This window comes from Lycorma delicatula, chromosome 4 (assembly GCF_047948215.1).
Source record: "Lycorma delicatula isolate Av1 chromosome 4, ASM4794821v1, whole genome shotgun sequence".
NCBI classification, from domain to species: domain Eukaryota; kingdom Metazoa; phylum Arthropoda; class Insecta; order Hemiptera; family Fulgoridae; genus Lycorma; species Lycorma delicatula.
The window spans coordinates 11,959,819-11,979,403 of record NC_134458.1 but is presented as its reverse complement, the minus strand read 5'-3'; the positions used below and the strand labels follow the sequence as shown (position 1 = coordinate 11,979,403).

General features: G+C 33.9%; 1 protein-coding gene across 1 annotated transcript in view; it reads left to right on the top strand.

The window, feature by feature from the left end:
- The window catches only part of LOC142323112 (adenosylhomocysteinase-like 1), a 209,411-nt gene that overhangs the window by 147,152 nt on the left and 42,674 nt on the right, over positions 1-19,585 (top strand). Inside the window, exons 8-9 of the mRNA XM_075362309.1 lie at positions 8,403-8,553; positions 11,342-11,494. Coding sequence (XP_075218424.1) covers positions 8,403-8,553; positions 11,342-11,494 — 304 coding nt within the window. The remainder of the gene's footprint in view (positions 1-8,402; positions 8,554-11,341; positions 11,495-19,585) is intronic.

The window sequence follows — 19,585 nt, the reverse complement described above, 5'->3', positions numbered from 1 at the left end:
GAACATTTTATTTTTAATTCCTTGATGTGTTTGACTCACGTAAGCCGGCTATCGAAAAATAATCCTAAGAATCTGGCATCAGGAGAGATAGGAATTACCTCTCCACCGAGAAAGACTCGCGGAATAAAGGGGTCGCGAAGACGAAAAAACTATACCTTTTTGTTTTCTCAGGTGAAAATGTGAAGCCGGTTACGTTGGACCAAGCTTCAAGGTGAGATATAGTGTTCTGTAGTAGTCTCATAGCTGTGGCTACTGAACGGGACGCAATTTATATAGCAAAATCATCAACAAATAAAGAATATTGGATAGGTGTCTGCACACATGTAGTAATACCGTTGATGGTTTGTCGCCGAATGGCTTCAACGGCACGTAGCACTTAATAACCTTGTAGTAGCCCTGAGAAGGGCTGTTGTTGATTGGCTTCGACGGTTCGTAACTAATAACCTTATGGTAGTACTGAAAAGGACCGTTTTTGTCGTCAACGGCTTCGACTGCTCGTTGTAATTTATAACCTTATAGTAGCCCTGAGAAGGGCTGTTGTCATCGAATGCCTTCGACAGCTCGTAATTTATAACCTTGTGGTAGCCCTGAAAAGGGCTACCACAAGTTTTTTGCGTTAGCTCTGAGAAGAGCTGTTGGGTTCGGAAGCTGGTCTCCAGCGAAGTCGGGGAGTTGCGGCTCGTCCATTGAAATCAGACCGGGCTTCCCCTCAGCGGCAGTTGGGTTCCCATTACAGCGTGGTAGTGGTGGCCCCCAGAGCCCCGCAGTGTCGGGTCAGCATCGGTCGTCTTTCGCCGGCGCGGCCGAGGCGATTCTCCCCGAGCTACTCTACGCTGAGCCGGCTCTTGCTGTTGAGTCCACCGGCCAGGGCGATTGAAGTCCGGCGAGCTGGAGTGGGAAGGTAGCGTCCACATCCAGCGTCTCCCTGGGCGGGCCGGCAAGGCCTGCTCCTCCAGCGGGGATATTGGCATCCGCCGGGAGGTCCCACGTTGAGGCGTCCAAGGAACTTCTTCTGTCGTCTTCCATCTTCTTCTTCTTCTTGGTCTTCTCCAGGTGATGATCAACGATGAATTAAAAATTTACTCTCGTGCACGCTCTTTTATTGTAGCCTGATAATGGTGGGAGAACTGCGCGGCGGGAGTGACGCTTCTACCAGCGCGTACGTATACTGTGCTCCACTGACATCTGAGCTGCTACTGTTGTCGTCCGCCGATATTAAATTAGGCATATATGTGGTAACAGGCTATAGAAAATAAAGTGGTACTTAATATATTTCCTTGAGGTACTCCATTCCCCAAGATGACACTACCTGATACAGAATCTCCAACACGAACTCGGAAAGTTCGGTCATTTAAGATTGCCCTTTTCTCCCCATTCTTTTAGGGTGTTTAGATTGCCAGGCTGTGTCGAAAGCCTTACTGATATCTAAGAAGACAGCAAAAAGGCGCTGGCATAGTAGGAAACCATTCTGAATAGCTGCTTCCAAAGACACTAAATGGTCAATGGAGGATCATCCTTGTTGAAAACCATATTGATCTGGAGATAGAAGGCCATGTCTCTCCAAGTACCACGCAAGTCTGCAGTTCACCATTCTCTCCATTACTTTGCATAAGACGCTTGTCAAGGAGATAGGGAGTGAGGGGCTTGCTTAGTCTTTACCAGGTTTAAATACTGGTATGACAACAACTTCTGACCAGCTGGGTGCGAAAACTTGTGCAGAGAACAAATCATTGTAAATGTTCAATAGATGTTGCAATGCCAAATGAGGAAGGTGTGACAGCATACAGAGACAAATGTCAAGTCCAGGGAGGTGTCATATGAGTTTCTAAGTGCGTGTGACAACTCCTTGAATGTGAATAGAGTACTTAATTTACCAACCAGATCACCAATGTTTAACTTAAGTAAAGTAATACTTCCATCTGTATCTTGTACCTCTGAAATTCATTACTGTAGGATGAAGTGAGAAAAACCAAGCAGAAAGAAGTTGCTAGGTATTTGCCACTACAGAAGATGATGAAAGGAGTTCTCCCTCATGAATAAGCCTGAGAATAGATTGTGTTGGTGATCTGAAAATTGCATGGAGCTTTTTTCACACAGTAGATGCGGGAATAGTGCGTGAGATTGTTTCCACGTACTTCCTCCTAGCATTCAAGAATACCCAACTACACACTGCTCTAGCCTTATGGTACAAGTCTAGATGTTCAGTTGTGGGCCTGCGGTTAAATTTACACAAGGCCTGCCGACGTTTACTAATAGCTTCTTGGCAATCAACATTCTACCAAGGAACGGAAGGACGTCTAGATTTTTCCGATGTTCGACGGATATAACTATTAGCATTCATTAAGTATAATGAAGGAAAGTTGATCAAGAACGCCCGTGCCACCACCATACACTGAAGGGAAGGCTTTATGGTAACCGTTCCAATTTGCCTTTTTAACAGTCCATATCCGTGGCCTATTTTCCACCTCACGGGCGACACAAAAAGCAGTAATAATTGGCCTGTGATCACTGCCGTGAAAGTCATCACAAACAGACCAATTAAGACGAGGAGTAAACTCGGCGAGCAGACAGAGAGGTCAATGTTGGACAATGTACCAGATGATAAGGACATATGTGTGACCCATCATTCAGTAGACAAAGGTCCAAGTCTTGTCTCACTCTGTTTACCATATTTCCTCAAGAGGAGCAGAAACTTGAGCCCCAGGAAATAAGGTGAGCATTGAAATCACCTATTAACGATGGCAATGGGATTTGTGTGCAGAGATTTGACAGTTCTAGAACATTGAACTCAGAGTTCAGAGAGAGATACAAATTGCAAATATGCAATTTGAAGGGAATAGAGACCTTTACAGCAGTGGCAGGAATAAAGATAGCGAGTGGTATCCTTGTAGCTGACACCTCATTCCACATGAAAATTGCAACTCCACCACACTCTACTATCCATTATACAGGCGTATCTCTCACAGAAATAGCCTCTGAGTGTTTTTGCATCTTGTCATAGAAGATGCATTTCTTGGAAGCACATTATTAGTGGTTCATACATGTGCGCCAATACCTTAATATCCTCAATGCAGTACTGAAGACCTCTAATGTTCCACTGATGTTCATAGATAAAGGCAGTTATAGATACAGGATTTCAGGAAAATATATAATTATAACAGGATGTAGGAGTTCCTGTGGAACTCCGACATCCTGTGGTTGGGCGGTTCTTCAACATTTCCTCCAGTATACGAGGAGATTTCGTAGATGATGTCCCAGACAGGTTGGTTGTGGTGACTTCCTTAACAGGGGGCTTAGTAGATGGCTTACCACCAGCTGCGATTATTCCTGCCTGCACCGGTAAAACTTTAGGGACAGGGATTTTCAGATGTATCCCACGATTGGATTCACTGATTGCAACTAGTGACTTTTTGTTCATTTTCGTAAGCTCTGATATAGTGGCTGTAAGTGAAGCAACTTGATCAGACAACATTTAAACAAGTTGTTTTAGCTCATTGCAGGATTCGCATTGCTGAGTAGCTAAGTTTGTGGGAGCTTGCTTTGATGTAGCGGTGGCAAAAGATACATCTGGTTTAACCAGATTCCACGAGTTAATAGTTTTTCTGTACTCTCTGCATGCAGCTGGAAAAGATAGCTTTTGTTCAGTAGAAATTCTGATAATTGCCTTCTCTTCCTTGAAAGTTGGGCAATCTCGGGAGGGGGCTGTATGTGAACCATTACAGTTTGCTCATTTATCATCTTCACTGCAGTTAGTATCATTGTGGCCTTCCTTTGCACATCGAGCACAGATCTTTGTTTTCGAGGAAACTGATGTAGTGTGACCATATTCTTGGCATTTGAATCATCGACATGGGTTGGGTATGAATGGTCTCACCTGAACCGACAAGTAACCCACCTTAATCTTCTCTGGTGGTATCGGGAGATCAAATGTTAGTTTGAGAGAAGGTGTTGGTTCTTCTTTTCCACCTTTCCGTTTCATTATATATTTCACATCCACAACTTCTTGGGTTTGAAGCTCATCAGCTATTTCCATTACATTCAGCTCTATAAGGTCTCTTTGAAAAATTACTCCTCAACTGGTGTTTAAAGTCTTGTGGCACATCCTACTTACGTTTATACCGCTCATACTAGTGATACATAAGATCTACTTTGTTCATTCTTACGAGTCTCAATTATTATTGACCCATCTCTTAATTTTTTTATGTTCTTCGGTGAGCTACATGATCCTGTTATAACGTTGTTGATCAGAAATGGTGAGACCTTGTGAAGGGAGCCACCTTCCTGAACATTCTGCATAACAACAAACCTAACGTTTTTAGCTTGTAGATGGGTTGTTTCACAATCGGCATTGCTTTCTCCATTACTAATATCCTCATCAGACAATGCTGAGCGAGGCCTTTTCACAAGATTGGATTTGGTGATTTTTTCAGATGGATCACTAACCATCATAGGGGTTTCTTGTAGGCTTGCAATTTTGATCCCACAAGTACCAGCGAAATAACAGACCACTCCAGCAGAGTGCATGTGTACTGGAGCTAGAGCTAAATACAACTGGGTTCACCCACTTAATGTGGTCCACATTGGCATAAACAAATAAAAGAGAAGTTACTGCTTTTCACTCAGTGTCTGAGGTGTGTTTAAAAATCAGATTTAGTTTTTTTTTAAGAGTCTGTGAATGTAACTGGGACATCATATTTAACAGGTAACTTGCATGTTTAGACCGCATGTATTTTTCCAGTTTACTAACAACTGTTCTTTTTTTTCATAATAAAATGAATTTCATTTAGTTTAGTTAGAAAATGCACCAGCATTGTACAAAAATTAAGAATTTACATGTCAAGTGGATAATAGACAAGTTTCATTTTATTTTTTTATAATTTGTGTTGTAGCAAGAATCAAAAAAGACCTTGGTACATGGAAATTCAAAGAAAACCATGATCAGTATTTTTATAGCATATAAGTCATAGTAAAATCTAGTTTTTATTATTAGTTAGACCTCCGTATTACAAATACTCTTTGTAAAAATTAAAAGATTCATTAGAATATTAATTAAAAGTAAAAGGAAAGGTTATAATAAGGTAAGGATTCAATGGGTGCGCTTAATATGCCAAAGTAACAATTTAACACAGCTACATAACTACAAACAATAAAGGAAAGAAGAGTTATTAAAAATATTTTTTATGAGATATGTTCTTATTTTAGAAGTGTCAAGATGTTTGTTGTGTCAGCTGATGGCATTTTATATATTTTTGGAAAGGCTTGAAAGTTGGGGGTTTTGGGGTGGACTTCTTAGGAAATATTTTTATATGTTTGATATCCTATTTGTTGTTCTAAAAATTGCTATGACTCTCTTGCTAATCTGGACACTTACTTGGATATTCAAAATGCTAATTAAACAGCTGGTTATACCTTTAAATTTGGATATAATAATCTTCCGAATTTAACATAAACTCTACTACATATATATACATACTATTCAAAGTCTTGAAATTAAATTACACATCTTAAATTCAAGTAAAGTTGTTTTGGAGTACTGGAGAAATTCCATCACTAAAACTTGTGAAAAGATAAACATTGGATCTTTCTCTTAATATCACCAAGGGTATTTTCATTTTTTATTTTTGTCTCTTATGTTAATGGAGTCTGATTGAATGTATGAACAATACTTTTTTAGGGTTTTCTGTTTTGTTACTAATCATTTTTAGCAGTTTATGTCATATGTATGAGATATACTCTATATATACGAGGATAAGTCAATTATTATCCGCAATGTAGTTATAAATTTCATTGCAATACAAATAGGAAAGTTATATGTACATCAATTTTCAACATAGTCCCCTTGCATTTCAACACTCTTGGTCCATGGTTGCACATGCTTCCTGATGCCCTCATAAAATAAGGTTTTCGATTGAGCTGTGAGCCAGAAATGCACCGCTTCTTTCACTGTTTCGTCCAAGGTAAATCGACGGCCCTTTAATCCCTGTTTGAGTGGACCAAACAAGTGGTAGTCAGAATGGGCAAGATCAGGACTATACGGAGGATGAGCCAGTACTTCAAAGTTGAGTTTCTCGAGCGTTTCAGCAGTGTGGGCAGCAGCATGTGGACGGGCATTGTCGTGCAACAACACAACACCTTTCAACAGCAGTCCTCGGTGTTTGCTTCGAATTGCAGGCTTCAGCTTGGCAGTAAGCATCTCACTGTAACACACACTGTTTATTGTCATGCTCCTTTCCTCTTAATGTTCCAATACTGGGCCTTGTGAGTCTCAAAAAACTGTAAGCATCAGTTTTCCTGTGGATGGTTGGGTCTTGAACTTTTTTTTACAGGGTGAATTTGGATGTTTCCATTCCATACACTGACATTTACTCTCCAGCTCATAATGCTGGATCCATGTTTCATCACCAGTGATGATTCTGTCTAAGATGTCCCGTTCGTTACCATAGCAACCCAAATGTTTTTGGCAGATGTCCAAGCATGAAACTGTGTGAGTTGCATAAACAAATGATGATTTTGTAGGCAGAACCGTGACTAATTTGCAGACGATATGCCACTTCATCAACAGTTTCTCGTCTGTCTAAGAAAACCAAGTCACGTGCACGCTCAATGTTTTCCTCATTTGTGGCGGTAAACGGTCATCCGGCTCCTTCGTCATGCATAACACTTGTGTAATCATTTTTTAATTTTTCAATCCATTTGTAGACACTCCATTGCGGCAACACACTATTCCCGTACTCTGTACCGAAAGTCTTAGATGAATTTCGGCCCCTGATACACCTTCCGACCACAAAAAACGGATCATTGAACGTTGCTCTTCTTTGGTGCAAACAGAAAGCGGAGCAGCCATGGTTAACAGCAGGGCAGCAATAATGGAACTAACCTAGCAGCATCAAACCTGCACAGACATAACAACAATTAAACCACGCATGCGTCATCAACACAACAGTATACTACCAACATAAACAAAAATATAACTAAATTGCGATTAATAATTGACTTACCCTCATACATATTAATTTTCCTTTTTCATCCATTGTAATATTTTTATTTTTACTTTCATTGTAATAAAATAATATTTCTCTTTATAAACACTTATTTTTAACTGCTTTTCACAAAACAAATATTACTAACTCCAGATGTAATGCATAAGATATAATATTAACAAGTATTTGATATGAAGTTCATTATATGAAGGGCAGTTACATACTAAAAGATACAGAAATTTCAGAATATGTATATTATATACATAATCCAAATTATATTTATATAATTTAAATTTATATACAAAAAATTACTAAGTAACAGTATTGACTGTTACTTAGTAATATCTAAGTAACATACTAATATGTTACTTAAGTAATATACTAATATACTGCGCATAAGTAATATACTAATATCTTCATAATATTAGTATTCCTACTCATAATAATATTATGTTGTTTTTTAGGGATATTATCTTAATGTCTTCCTGTGTTTTCAGTGTTACAGTTTTGTATAATTATTTATGTGATTGCTTTAAGATAAATTAAATTTGACAGTATGAATATACATCACATATATATAATTGAAAGTTTATGAAAATTTTTATGAATATAATTGAATTTGTGTACATTGATCAGAATATGAATTTTTATAATATTTTACCATTGCACTTTAAATTAAAGCACATCGAAAATTAGCAGTTTTTTAACATGTATACAAAGAGCCTGCTCCCCTCTTGACAAAAAATCATTTTTTAGACTTTGTTCACTCAGAGGATTTTACAAAAAAAAAATGTGTGGCAGAGATTAAAACCCTTAGAATTTACAACTTTTTTTGGTGACTTTTTTAAATTTTGAAGTGGGGTACTGATTCCTTTCTCAAGGGAAAAATTTGTTGATGATTCGAGAATGGATCTAGCAAAAATCTCTAGCTTCATGAATAAAATTCTAAAAGAATAAAATTTTTAACAAATTTTCTAGGAAATATTTTTTTTTTATAATCGGCTACACCTTCATGAAAAAATTGTTGTTCTGTTATTATACGCATTTATGAAGAAGTTTAACAAAGGATTTCAGCTGAAAAGAATTTAATTTAAAACAATTTCACGTAGAAATACGTAAAATGTATTTCCACTATTTAGGATTTCCACTATTTATTTTATTATTTTTTTATTTTTATTAAAAAAATAATATCTTCTTATGCATTATCTATTTTTGTATTATCATTTTAACTTCTTATTTATCTCTTTTTGTATTAATCATTGGTGTATGTTGTTACTGATCTTGTAGTTTGTTTTATGTTAAATGTAGTATTGTAAAGTTTATACTCGATCAGCTTTTAGTCATTGGAAGGTACATGATTTGATTGTATTTACTTGTGAATTTTAGGAGAAAATAAAACTGAAATTTTTTTTTTAATTTTAGGTATTGTGGAAGAGAGTGTTACTGGTGTGCATCGACTTTACCAATTGTCCAAGGCTCAAAAACTTACAGTACCTGCTATGAATGTCAATGATTCCGTAACTAAAACAAAATTTGATAATCTTTATAGTTGCCGTGAATCCATTATTGACAGGTACCACTTAATTTTAATATAGTAGTGATATTTTTTTGTGAGGGCTAACTTTAAAGTGAAGACCATTAGATTATAAAAATGTTTAATATGAAAATATTTCAGTTAAACATTTTTACTAAAATTACACACCTTAGCCTAATTATCTAGATAATCACCTCTAGCATTTAGGAATTTGTAGTAATCCATGAACTTTGAAATTCTCTTTTCATACTTCATTGCCACCAGTCCAGTTAACTACTTCACAGCTTCTTTCAGTTTATCATAATTGTGATTTGCTTCACACCAAAAAAATTCATTCAGCATTTTGAACAGATCTAAGTACTTGGAGCTCAGTTCGAACTGTGTGCTGACTAACTTAAAATGCCCTATTTGAACTTTCCCAGTAAATGTGTCAAAATTTCTAAATGTGGATACACATTATCACACAACATAATACTCTTTGTTAGCCATATCTGTTCTCAATTTTAAATAGTGCTATGCAACTACCAGAGAATTTCACTGTAAACTTGTGTAATAATCAGTTACTTTTGGGTATTATGTTAATCAACAGGACACCAGACTGATTCCAAAAGATAATAAACTTACATGCACTAAGTTTTAGTCTATACTTTTGTGAATTTTTCAGTGACTTAGGGTGATTGCATTAACGTAACTAGCATTTTGTCCCTAAATTACTCTGAATTTCATCACTAGTAGCAATAAAATAAATAAATTTATCACCTTTTGCATGATGCTAAAAAAATATCAACCCCCAAATCCTACTGGCATTGGTTTGTACTCTGTTAACAAGTATAATATCCATCAGGCACAAATATTATTACCTAAATCGTAGTGGGCAAGAACTGCTCTAAAAATGTAGAAAAGTCAATTCCAAACTCAAAATTGTTACTGTAATATTTTTTTTTAGTTTTCACTGTGGATGTGTTTCTTCATGTCATTGGTAATGGTTATGGGTTTTAGTCATGCGTGTTTCTTTTATTGTCTTAAAGATTTCACACTATTTTTAATACTTCATTCATCACATTAAATCATTCATTCATAAATTTCATCCATTATCCCATTTTAAAACTCAAATATAATAATCATAATATAATAGTATAATGCTGCAAAAATGTCCCATTAGGAATTAACTATGATTATTTTACCAATTTTAACACTTCATATACAAATAATCATACAGTTAGTTTTCTAAAGTGGTAGACTATTTAAAATTATGTTAGTAAATTGGTTAATCTCATCCCAAATCATCAATAGATGTATGACATTATATTAGATTAATTGTAGTCTTCCACCTAAAAGTAGTTTTGTCTAGTTTTTCCAATTTAGACGTTAAAACAGTATAAGCCAATTTTGTACTTGTTTATCTGTTGTACATTAAAATAGGATTATTTATAACGAGGACACTATCATGTTTACAATACCAGAAATAAAAAAACTTGATGAATTTTTACTGTAATTATAGTAATACACAAAAATCATTTTATTACATTTCTATGAAACAGTTTAATGTTATACTGTCCCAATTGCTAAAAAATTTAACCATTTGAAATTTTAAGAGCAAGATAAAAAAACAAACAATGAAAATATAATTTGTAACTGAAGTTAGTATTTTGAGGTTATTTTTGGTATTGTGATGTTATTCATGTGTATTTTGCACGTAACTGTATTGTGTAATAAAATGACCATTTATTATTATTATTAATTTTGTTGATTATTATGACAAAGTTTTAAAATTATGAACATAATTTTTGGAGCATTTAATTAAAATTGGTTAATAAAGTTTAATCACTTAACATTTCTGTTCTGTAAAGTCTTTCTTAATATGATATGCATATGTACAAATTTATATATATTTGTGTATGAATGGTGCTCCCACATGATATGCACAAAATGCATGCAGATGTGGGCGTACTAAGTACTACTTTGAAAATTTATTTTTTATCTATTATGTAGTGTATTAACATATTATATATTAATTTAAGTTATGTTTTAATTAATGTTAATTAAATACATGTTTCTCTTATTTAAATAAGATCTGGGCATTTGCAATTCTCATGATTGTTAATCCTAAAACTACGATATGTGATACCTGAAGTGTCCATATATGGGATAAATTACTTATCATTTATTTTGTGTTTGGAAGTTGAATGAGAAATTGAAATTAAAGAATACAGAGAATGATCATGGATTCATTATCATTTTCTTCCATTCTGATTTTATTGTTAATGATTTGCCATATTCAATAATATTTTTAAGCATATTAGGACTGTAATAAGTTAAGACCATTTTAAGGTCTTTAATAGACCTGAATAAAAGTAGGTCTATAATGTTTACAATATCTCTTGTTGTTTCATAAAAGTACTGTAATGAAATAATATTTGTTTTCCATGAAAAAAGAAAGACAGGATTTTGAATTGAAAATTAGAACTTAGAAAAAAACAGTTTAAGTTTATTTATTTATTGGGAATGTAAATAATTTTTATACATATGTAAAATGTACTCAAATTTGATGCTTATCATTAACTACCAGTATGTGTAATCTCATAATAAATATTCTTGTCTTTTACGTCATTACTACTTCTTTGTTATTAAATTTACAATGATGTTAGAGCTCATTTATACTTCTTATAAAGATGAAAATTAATGAATGAATTAAAGATCCTTTAATTCAACTATTATGATTAACACTTATTGCATGTAATTGTAACATTTTTATATTTTACTTCTCATACTTGTGTGTGTAGATCTTACTGGTACCTTATTTAATACTAAGTATTTATGTTAATAGCCTTAAAAGATCGACTGATGTAATGTTTGGTGGAAAACAAGTTGTACTTTGCGGATATGGAGAAGTTGGTAAAGGTTGTTGTCAAGCTTTGAAAGGTCTTGGATGTGTGGTATACATTACAGAAATTGATCCCATTTGTGCTCTACAAGCATGGTAGGCGTTTATAGAATTTTAGTACGTATAATTTGTTATTCATTAATTTAGATAAATAGTCCACCATTTGTCCTGCATGTTTCTTAATGTCTAATAGTACTTTACTAAGAATGTTATACCACTTTATTGTAATGAATATCATAATATTTTTTTTTTTAATTTTATATTCTATTTGTTTGTTAATTTTCAAAGACAGTTTGTAAAAAAATGTGCCAAACATTGTGGAGGGTTAAATTTTATGAGTTAAATTCTTCAAAATTGAACTATATATGTCATTAAAAGGCCTTTAAAATTTTTCTTGAGGAATATGCTAACATTAAAATAATGAAAAATAAAATTGTTTTCTTACTTCTTGGCAGAAAAACAAGTAGGTATATATATATATATATATATATTTATGTTTTACCCATATATGCACTGGACATCTGTGGACTTACTGTTTAACCTTTTCATTAGCAGGTTTTTTTGAGTTTTCATGCATGTATGGAAGCAAGTTTTTTTAAGAAATAAAATGGCAGCACCAATCTAACAAAATAAACGAAGCGGTATTAATATGGGTTTGCTCCTGAGCCGGTAAATTCAAAAACATATATTTACGAAATTGCTTTCTGGTGCATTCTAGAAAAACTGTATATATGTGTGGTTGCTAATGAAAAGGTTAAGAATGAATTAAGTGAGATTTCTTTAACTGACAGAAAACACTGTTAACACTTAGCTAAAAATCACAAACTCACCTGGCTGATTGTTTTTATTTTTTGCCTTTTTTTTATTAAATAACCTAAAACAATAACTTATCACTTTTGAAAATTTATTATAGCTAAAATTAATTTTTTATATGAAAATATCATAGGAAATTTCATAACGTCTTCAGTCATCAGTGTGAGATTTAATTGCTTATGACAGCAGGATATCATAGAACTCCCATGAAGCACCTAAGTTATTTTTATTTATTTATATATTTATATTTATTTTATACCTAAGTTTTATATTTATATTTTTTTACTTAAATTAATCTTAAGATTCATATTATTCCTCTGTACTGTCAAATTATATTAATATAAACCTCCTAGTACAACATATTGAGATAAGCCATATTGTGCCTTGATTTTATCGTGAAACTACTTTCGCAGGATCCTGAATCCTCCATCATGATTGAATTCATTTAAACTGCATAATTAATAAATTATAATAAAAATTAAAAATACTAAAATAAATTGTGCATATGGTGTAATGTTTGTTACATTACTGTAATACAGGGAGCGGCAGAAATAACTCCCCAGTTTGAAAGGCTAATAAAAAAATACGGAATAGATTTTAGTCAAACTTTTATTATACCATAATAAGAATTATCATTGCCATTTATTGTATATCTAAATGATTAAAGTTTCAGTTACTTAAAAATAATATCATTTAAATGGCGACCGTCATTGTCTATACACGACTGAAGCCTCACTCAGAAATTGAGCATTACTCTCGTCGTCATCTCTTGTGGAATTTCCGCGATTTCGTGTCGGATAGCAGCTTTGAGTTCGTCTGTTGTCCTCGGCTTGTTTTTGTAGACTTTATTCTTTAAGTAGCCCCATAGAAAGAAGTCACAAGCAGCAAGATCGGGTGAACGATGGCCACGGTATGTTACCTCGCAGTGAGATTAAACGCCCTGGAAACATTTGTCTTAGGACTTCCATAGATTGTCTTGCTGTGTGAGCGGTTGCACCATCCTGTTGATACCGTACAACACGATTTCCAATTTCATTCAGTTTCAGCTTCAGGAAGTTGTTTAGCATGTGTACATAATGTTGAGACGTAACTGTAACTGTTCGCCCTTCCTCCTCAAAAAAATACGGGCCTATGATTCCAAAGTCTGCTACAGCAAACCAAACTGTAACATGTTGGCTATAGAGAGGTCGCTCGTGCAGTTGTCTAGGATTATTTTCTGCCCGATAACGAAAATTTTGCTTATTGATATAACCTGATAAATGCAAATGCGCTTCGTCGATGAGAGTACGACTGCATTGTTTGGAACATTTTCAAGGATAGCGTGACAAGATGCAATACGACTGGCCCGATCACGTTCACTAAGTTCCTGCACAATCATTATTTTATACGGGCGGAAGTGCAGGTCTTGGTGTAAAATTCTTCTCGCTGTTCGATCAGATATTCCCAAGCTGCCAGCGTGCCTACGGGCTGGATACCTTGGAGATCGTGTAACTGCTTGCTGGAGTAGTTGAACGTTCTGCGCAGTTCGAACGCTGCAAGGTCTACCTGGCGGTGGTTTTTTCATAGCCGAACTCGTAACTAAAATTTCTAACCCATGTTAGAATGGTTTTCCTGTCAGGGATTGCACCGTGTCGACTTATCCCGAAGTGTGTACGAAAAAATAATCGCTGCGTACAGATTACAGAATCACCATTTTTAAAATCAGTATCGATGACGAACAATTATGTTCACCGCTCCACGCCATGTTACCGAGTGAAAATTGCAACACCAGACCTGCACTATGGAACCAGTCCGGATCCGCCTACTACCACTAGCGCTGAGCTACGACGGTGGCAAATTCAGGAGTTATTTCTGCTGCTCCCTGTATTATAATGAAAATTGCATATTAATTTATTATATGAGTGCTGCTGCTGCTATTATATGCTGCCGTGTTATATGAGTGCTTATCTGTTGTTTTTTATAAGACTGTCTCCTTCAAACACTGTCTAATGTTTATTAAAATAAAATTTTGTTTATATATGTAATATTTTTTCTAATATATTTATTTATTTGTCATCTTTATTAATTTCTAAATTTGTGTTAATGTCAGAAATAGAATGTTTTGTTTGTTTATCAGATGATCTGCCTTATTAGATAAACATAATTTATTATTTTTGTAAATTCTGTAACATTCAAGAAATCAAGTTTTAAAGGATCTATTTGTTTTTCCTATATAAATACAGTCACAATCATTACATTTAATTTTATGAATTCCCCACAGATTATTTATTTTATTGTTATTTTATTTTATTTTTGTTTTTTAAATATTTTATTATGCAGTTATTAGGTTTTTGTGCTGGTTTAAATATTTCTTTATTGTAAGTTATAGTAATGTTTTCAATGATATTATTAGTGTATAAATATTTTATATATGTTTTCACTGTTTTGTGTCTTATTACTACATATTGCTTTTAAGGCAGGTATTTTGTTGTTGAGTTTTGATAGTTTTTTTATAAACATTACTAAATAAAGTATAATATTCATTCTCAGTGCTTAAAAAAATGGATCTCAATAAAATAATTGTGAATGCCACTCAGCAAACAAAGTCTTTATTTTTATAAATTGTATTTAAACTTTATAATACATTTAATTAATCGTGCTTCAAATTAGATTTAATTCATAAGTATGCAATCATAAAAATGAATGATTTCCAGTATAATAAAGCCAAGATAAAAATAAAAGAATTTCCAGAGCATTTCCAAATAAAACAACAGATTAAACAAGGATACTATAAGAGAAATTTGTATAAATATGGAATTGTGTAATACATATTCAAAATGACAAAAAAGCATGGGACTACTCATTTTTGATTATATAAGGAATTTAATTGGAATTATTATTGATAAACATAAATACAACCTAAAAAAGGCTCATGAAACCAAAATCTATAATTTAATCAAAATTAAAAATAAAAATATAAGTAATTATGATGCAGAATTTATTAATCAGAAACAATATATCAATAGTAATATTCATTCAAATAAAAATAAGTTTACTAATCTTATACATTTCCAAGAAAATCTGGATAACATAAATACGTTTTTAAACATAGCAAATATAAATTTTAATGATGAAAAATTAATCATCTCTAATACATTTAAATTCAACCTAAATGATAATGATAAAATTAACAATATGAAGAACATCATTGTAGATTCTGAAATAAATTCCAACAGAATGAATCCTACAGATTACATAACATTATCAGCAACAACACCCAAAAAATAAAAAATAAAAAAATTTACTAATAAACCGTTTATCAATAAACAGATAATTTACCAATTAAGAAAAAAATAAATACAATCTTTTAATAGTAAAATCAGATAAAACAAATTCACCTGTTACCATGACGGTTGGAAACTATAACTTATGAAATAATACATTGCTGATAATAAATTTGAGGAAATTAATGACTCTACTAACAAATTACTAAAAGTGACAAAAGATTAATAAAAAAATTCAGGCCAGTTTTTAATTATAATTTAAAATACCATTCTAAATTATATCCTTTTGAACTGATTTCTCCTAAGTTAACTGGACTACCAAAAATTAATAAATGAAACAGCCCTGTGTGACTTTTGATGAATTTTAAATCTGCTTCCCATTATATTGTATTCAAAATAATAGATAAAATTCTTAGGAAAACAGTGGATTATATTTAATATAAAAAATTTTTACAAATTATTAAGAAGATTTAAAAATTTAAATGTAAATAAAGACATTGCAATGATTAGTTATCACATAACTAACATGTATCCTACCATACCTGTAGAAGACTGTACCATAAAAATAATTTTTAAAAATTAAAAAGTTAAAAAGAAGATCCAAAACTGATTAAAGGTATCATCACTATTACAGGTAATGTATGTCAGCAAAACTTTTTTCAATTTATTAACAAATATTATACGCAAAAAAAAAAAATACCTATGGGATTTCCACTGTCGACAGTTATTTCAAAATCATATTTATAGAGTTGTGAGAGTAAATTAATGCATGGCATCACTCATAAAGTTTTAATATGGACACAGTATATTGATGATATTCTCATTATATATAACCTAGTAATAAGCAGTGAACATCTAATAATGTTAAACAAATTAAATCCCTATAAGGAAAATTTAAAATTCACATTTGAAATAGATAATAATAAAATGTTAAATTTTTTAGATGTCAGTATTGAAATAAACAAGGATAACCAAATTGGAACATCAGTATACATAGAAAACTTACATCTAATAATATAAAAATTCATAAAAAATCAAATCACCCTTGGTCTCAAAAAATGTACACTTATACAAATACGATTAATTGAGCAATCCAGTACACATATAATAACTAAGAAAAGTTAAATAATAACAAAATAACCATCATAAAACATGTAGCAGTTGAAAATGGATATGATACTACTTTACTTAATAATATTTATAAAATCTGTGGGATATCTATAAAAGTAAATTTAATAATTGTGGTTGTATTTATATTGGAAAAACAAATAGGTCCTTTAAAACTAGATTTCTTGCAAAATATACAAAAACAATAAATTATGTTTATCTAATATGGCAGACCATCTAACAAACAATAAACATTCTATTTCTGACATTAATACAAATTTAGAAATATTAAAAAATAATAAAGATGACAAAAAATGAAATATATTAGAAAAATATTACTATAAATACAAAAAAAAATTTCATTTTGAAAACCATCAGACAGTATTTGAGGGAGACAGTCATAAAAACAGCATCAGATATAGCAGTACTCATTTCATATTAATATTACAATAATGTAACAACATTGTGCATGGTTTATTTCAGTACTTTTCATTTTTAATATATTTATTTAATATGCAGTTTAATTAAATTAATTTAATCGTGACTGAATATATAGAATCTTGTGAAAGTTCTTTCATGATAAAATAAGGTAAGATATGTCTTATCTCAATCATCTGTACTAGGTGGTTTCTGTTAATATAATATATATTATATATTAGATTAGAGAATATGTATATCAAATAAATTTGTGTATTAGAAAAAACAACCTATTATAACACGGAAAAGAAAGTAATAAGAAAAATAAAAAGAATTGTAATAAAAAAAATGTCGTATTTAAAAATGTTACAAACATATAGTATGATTTATTACAAATATTGATCTCTATATTACAATAATAATAATAATGCCCTGAGGTAGGTAATCCCCACGTTCGGAACACAACATCTACGTTCCACGTCCAGGGCGGTAACAGCTGTACTTATGTACAATGCAAATAGCTGGCTAACGGGGCTCCGAGTAAATTCCTCAGATATGCTTTTTCTTTTGACCTGTTTCCACCTTCCAGTCCTCACATGGATTGGATTTTTCGGCTACCTGCAGGATATGAACAATTTATTGATTAGGAAGTGGACACATACCAAACTTAGAGCTGGCGATGTGGCGGCCAGGGTCAATGTTATTGCAGGTGTAACGGAGACCCTTCCGTTGTCCACATGCCCCCTGCGATGGCAAGCATGTAGCAATGGGGCAAGCATGTAGCAATGGTGCCCATATATGTCGGTGCATGGGAGCTCTGAAAGCTTCGGTGAGTAGGAGCCTGGAGTCAGTGCAGAGACTGCGCATCTGCTCTCTGCCAGGACATATGCCGGTTCCACCGGAGTACCGGAACGAACCTCCAGGGTTGGTAGCCCTGGAGTGGGGGTGTACCACGGCTGCTAGCCTTACTACAGAAGGGATCGTTCTTCAATGCAAGTTGAACAATGAATATTGAACAAAAAAACGTGGCAGAGGGTGCACGCAAACACCCTCGTTTAGAAACCTCCGATTCACCACAAGCGAAGAGGAAAAAAGTAAGGAATCTGATAAGATAAAGAAAGATGCTGATAGAATCAGTAAAGACTTAAAGAAAAGTTTATTTGGCTATAGCGTACCTAAGCCGGGATTTTTAATTATTACAAAGCCAGAATGGAAACTTCCAAAAAGTTAGTCCATTCTTGATCGCAAGAGAGATAACTAATTGTGCTGGTGGTCTCGTTAAAGAAATCCGAAAGACTTTTAATGGATTGCACGTCGAAACTATCAACGACGTGCAAAGCCAGAAAGTCCAGGCGTTGAAGAAGATCGGTGAATTTGTGGTTTCTGTCCAACCGTATAGCACACTTAACTCATCCAGAGGAGTTGTTGCTTGTCGCAATCTTCTAAATTGTACAGAAGAAGAAATTGTACAAGAAATGTCGAGTCAGGGAGTGATTCAGTGTCGCAGACTAACCATGCGAAGAAACGGTGAAGTTCTACCTTCGGCCTCGCATGTTTTAACATTTAATAGGACGAAACTTCCTGAAAAGGTGCGAGCTGGCATCCATCGGCTTGATGTACGAGCATTCATTCCGCAGCGATGAGATGTTTTAAGTGTCAACGATTCGGACACACAGCAGCTAGATTGAAGCGCAGGAAATATGTATATGTGGAGTGAAAACAACTGCTGAATCTCCGGAAATACTTCCTAGAGAAGAGCCAATCCAGCTTGTTCCACAGGGTTATAGTAAAAAGTGACAGTAGTCTAACCCCACTGCGCCTCAGTGATGAGAAATTTCAGCCCCTTGAGGATACCTTCTCCGAGATCAGTGTGATGGATAGGTGGCGTTCGAGGGAGTTGCATGGGAGGTACTATGCGGCGCTTATGGATGAAGTGGTTGCGGAGATGGGTCTGTGGCCTGGCTGGAGTATGCCGAGTTGTTTGCTGAGACGGAGGGCCTTGTATTTGCTATACAGGATAGGGTCGTCAGCACACTCAGCTACAGAAAGCATGTCATCAAGGATACTGCTGTAACCATTGACCTGTACCGTCTTTGTGGATCGACCAACGAGTTCATCGAACATGTCGTTAGCGGGTGTCAGTTTTTAGCTCCATGGGAATATACAGTCCGACATAACAACGTGGCGAAGATACTTCATCAGAGGCTCGCTTTGGACCTAGGTCTCCTTACGGTTTCAGTCCCGTTTTTTAAGTATGCTCCTCAGCCTGTATTAGAGGACGATCAGTATAAACTGTACTACGATCGTACTGTTCTGACGGACAGGACAGTGGAGCATAATAGGCCAGACATCGTTCTGACCAAGAAGCAGGAAAAAATCACCTTACTGATTGATGTCACAATCCCATTGTCCACCAACATAGTGAAGAAGTACACGGAAAAACTAGTGAAGTATAGGGATCTTGCAAACAAATCAGGGAGATTTGGGACCAGGAGAGCGTAATGGTGGCCCCGGTGGTTTTGGGCGCGATGGGAGAGATTCCACGTTCTCTGCATGGTTCATTAAGATCCGTTGGAGCACCAGCAAA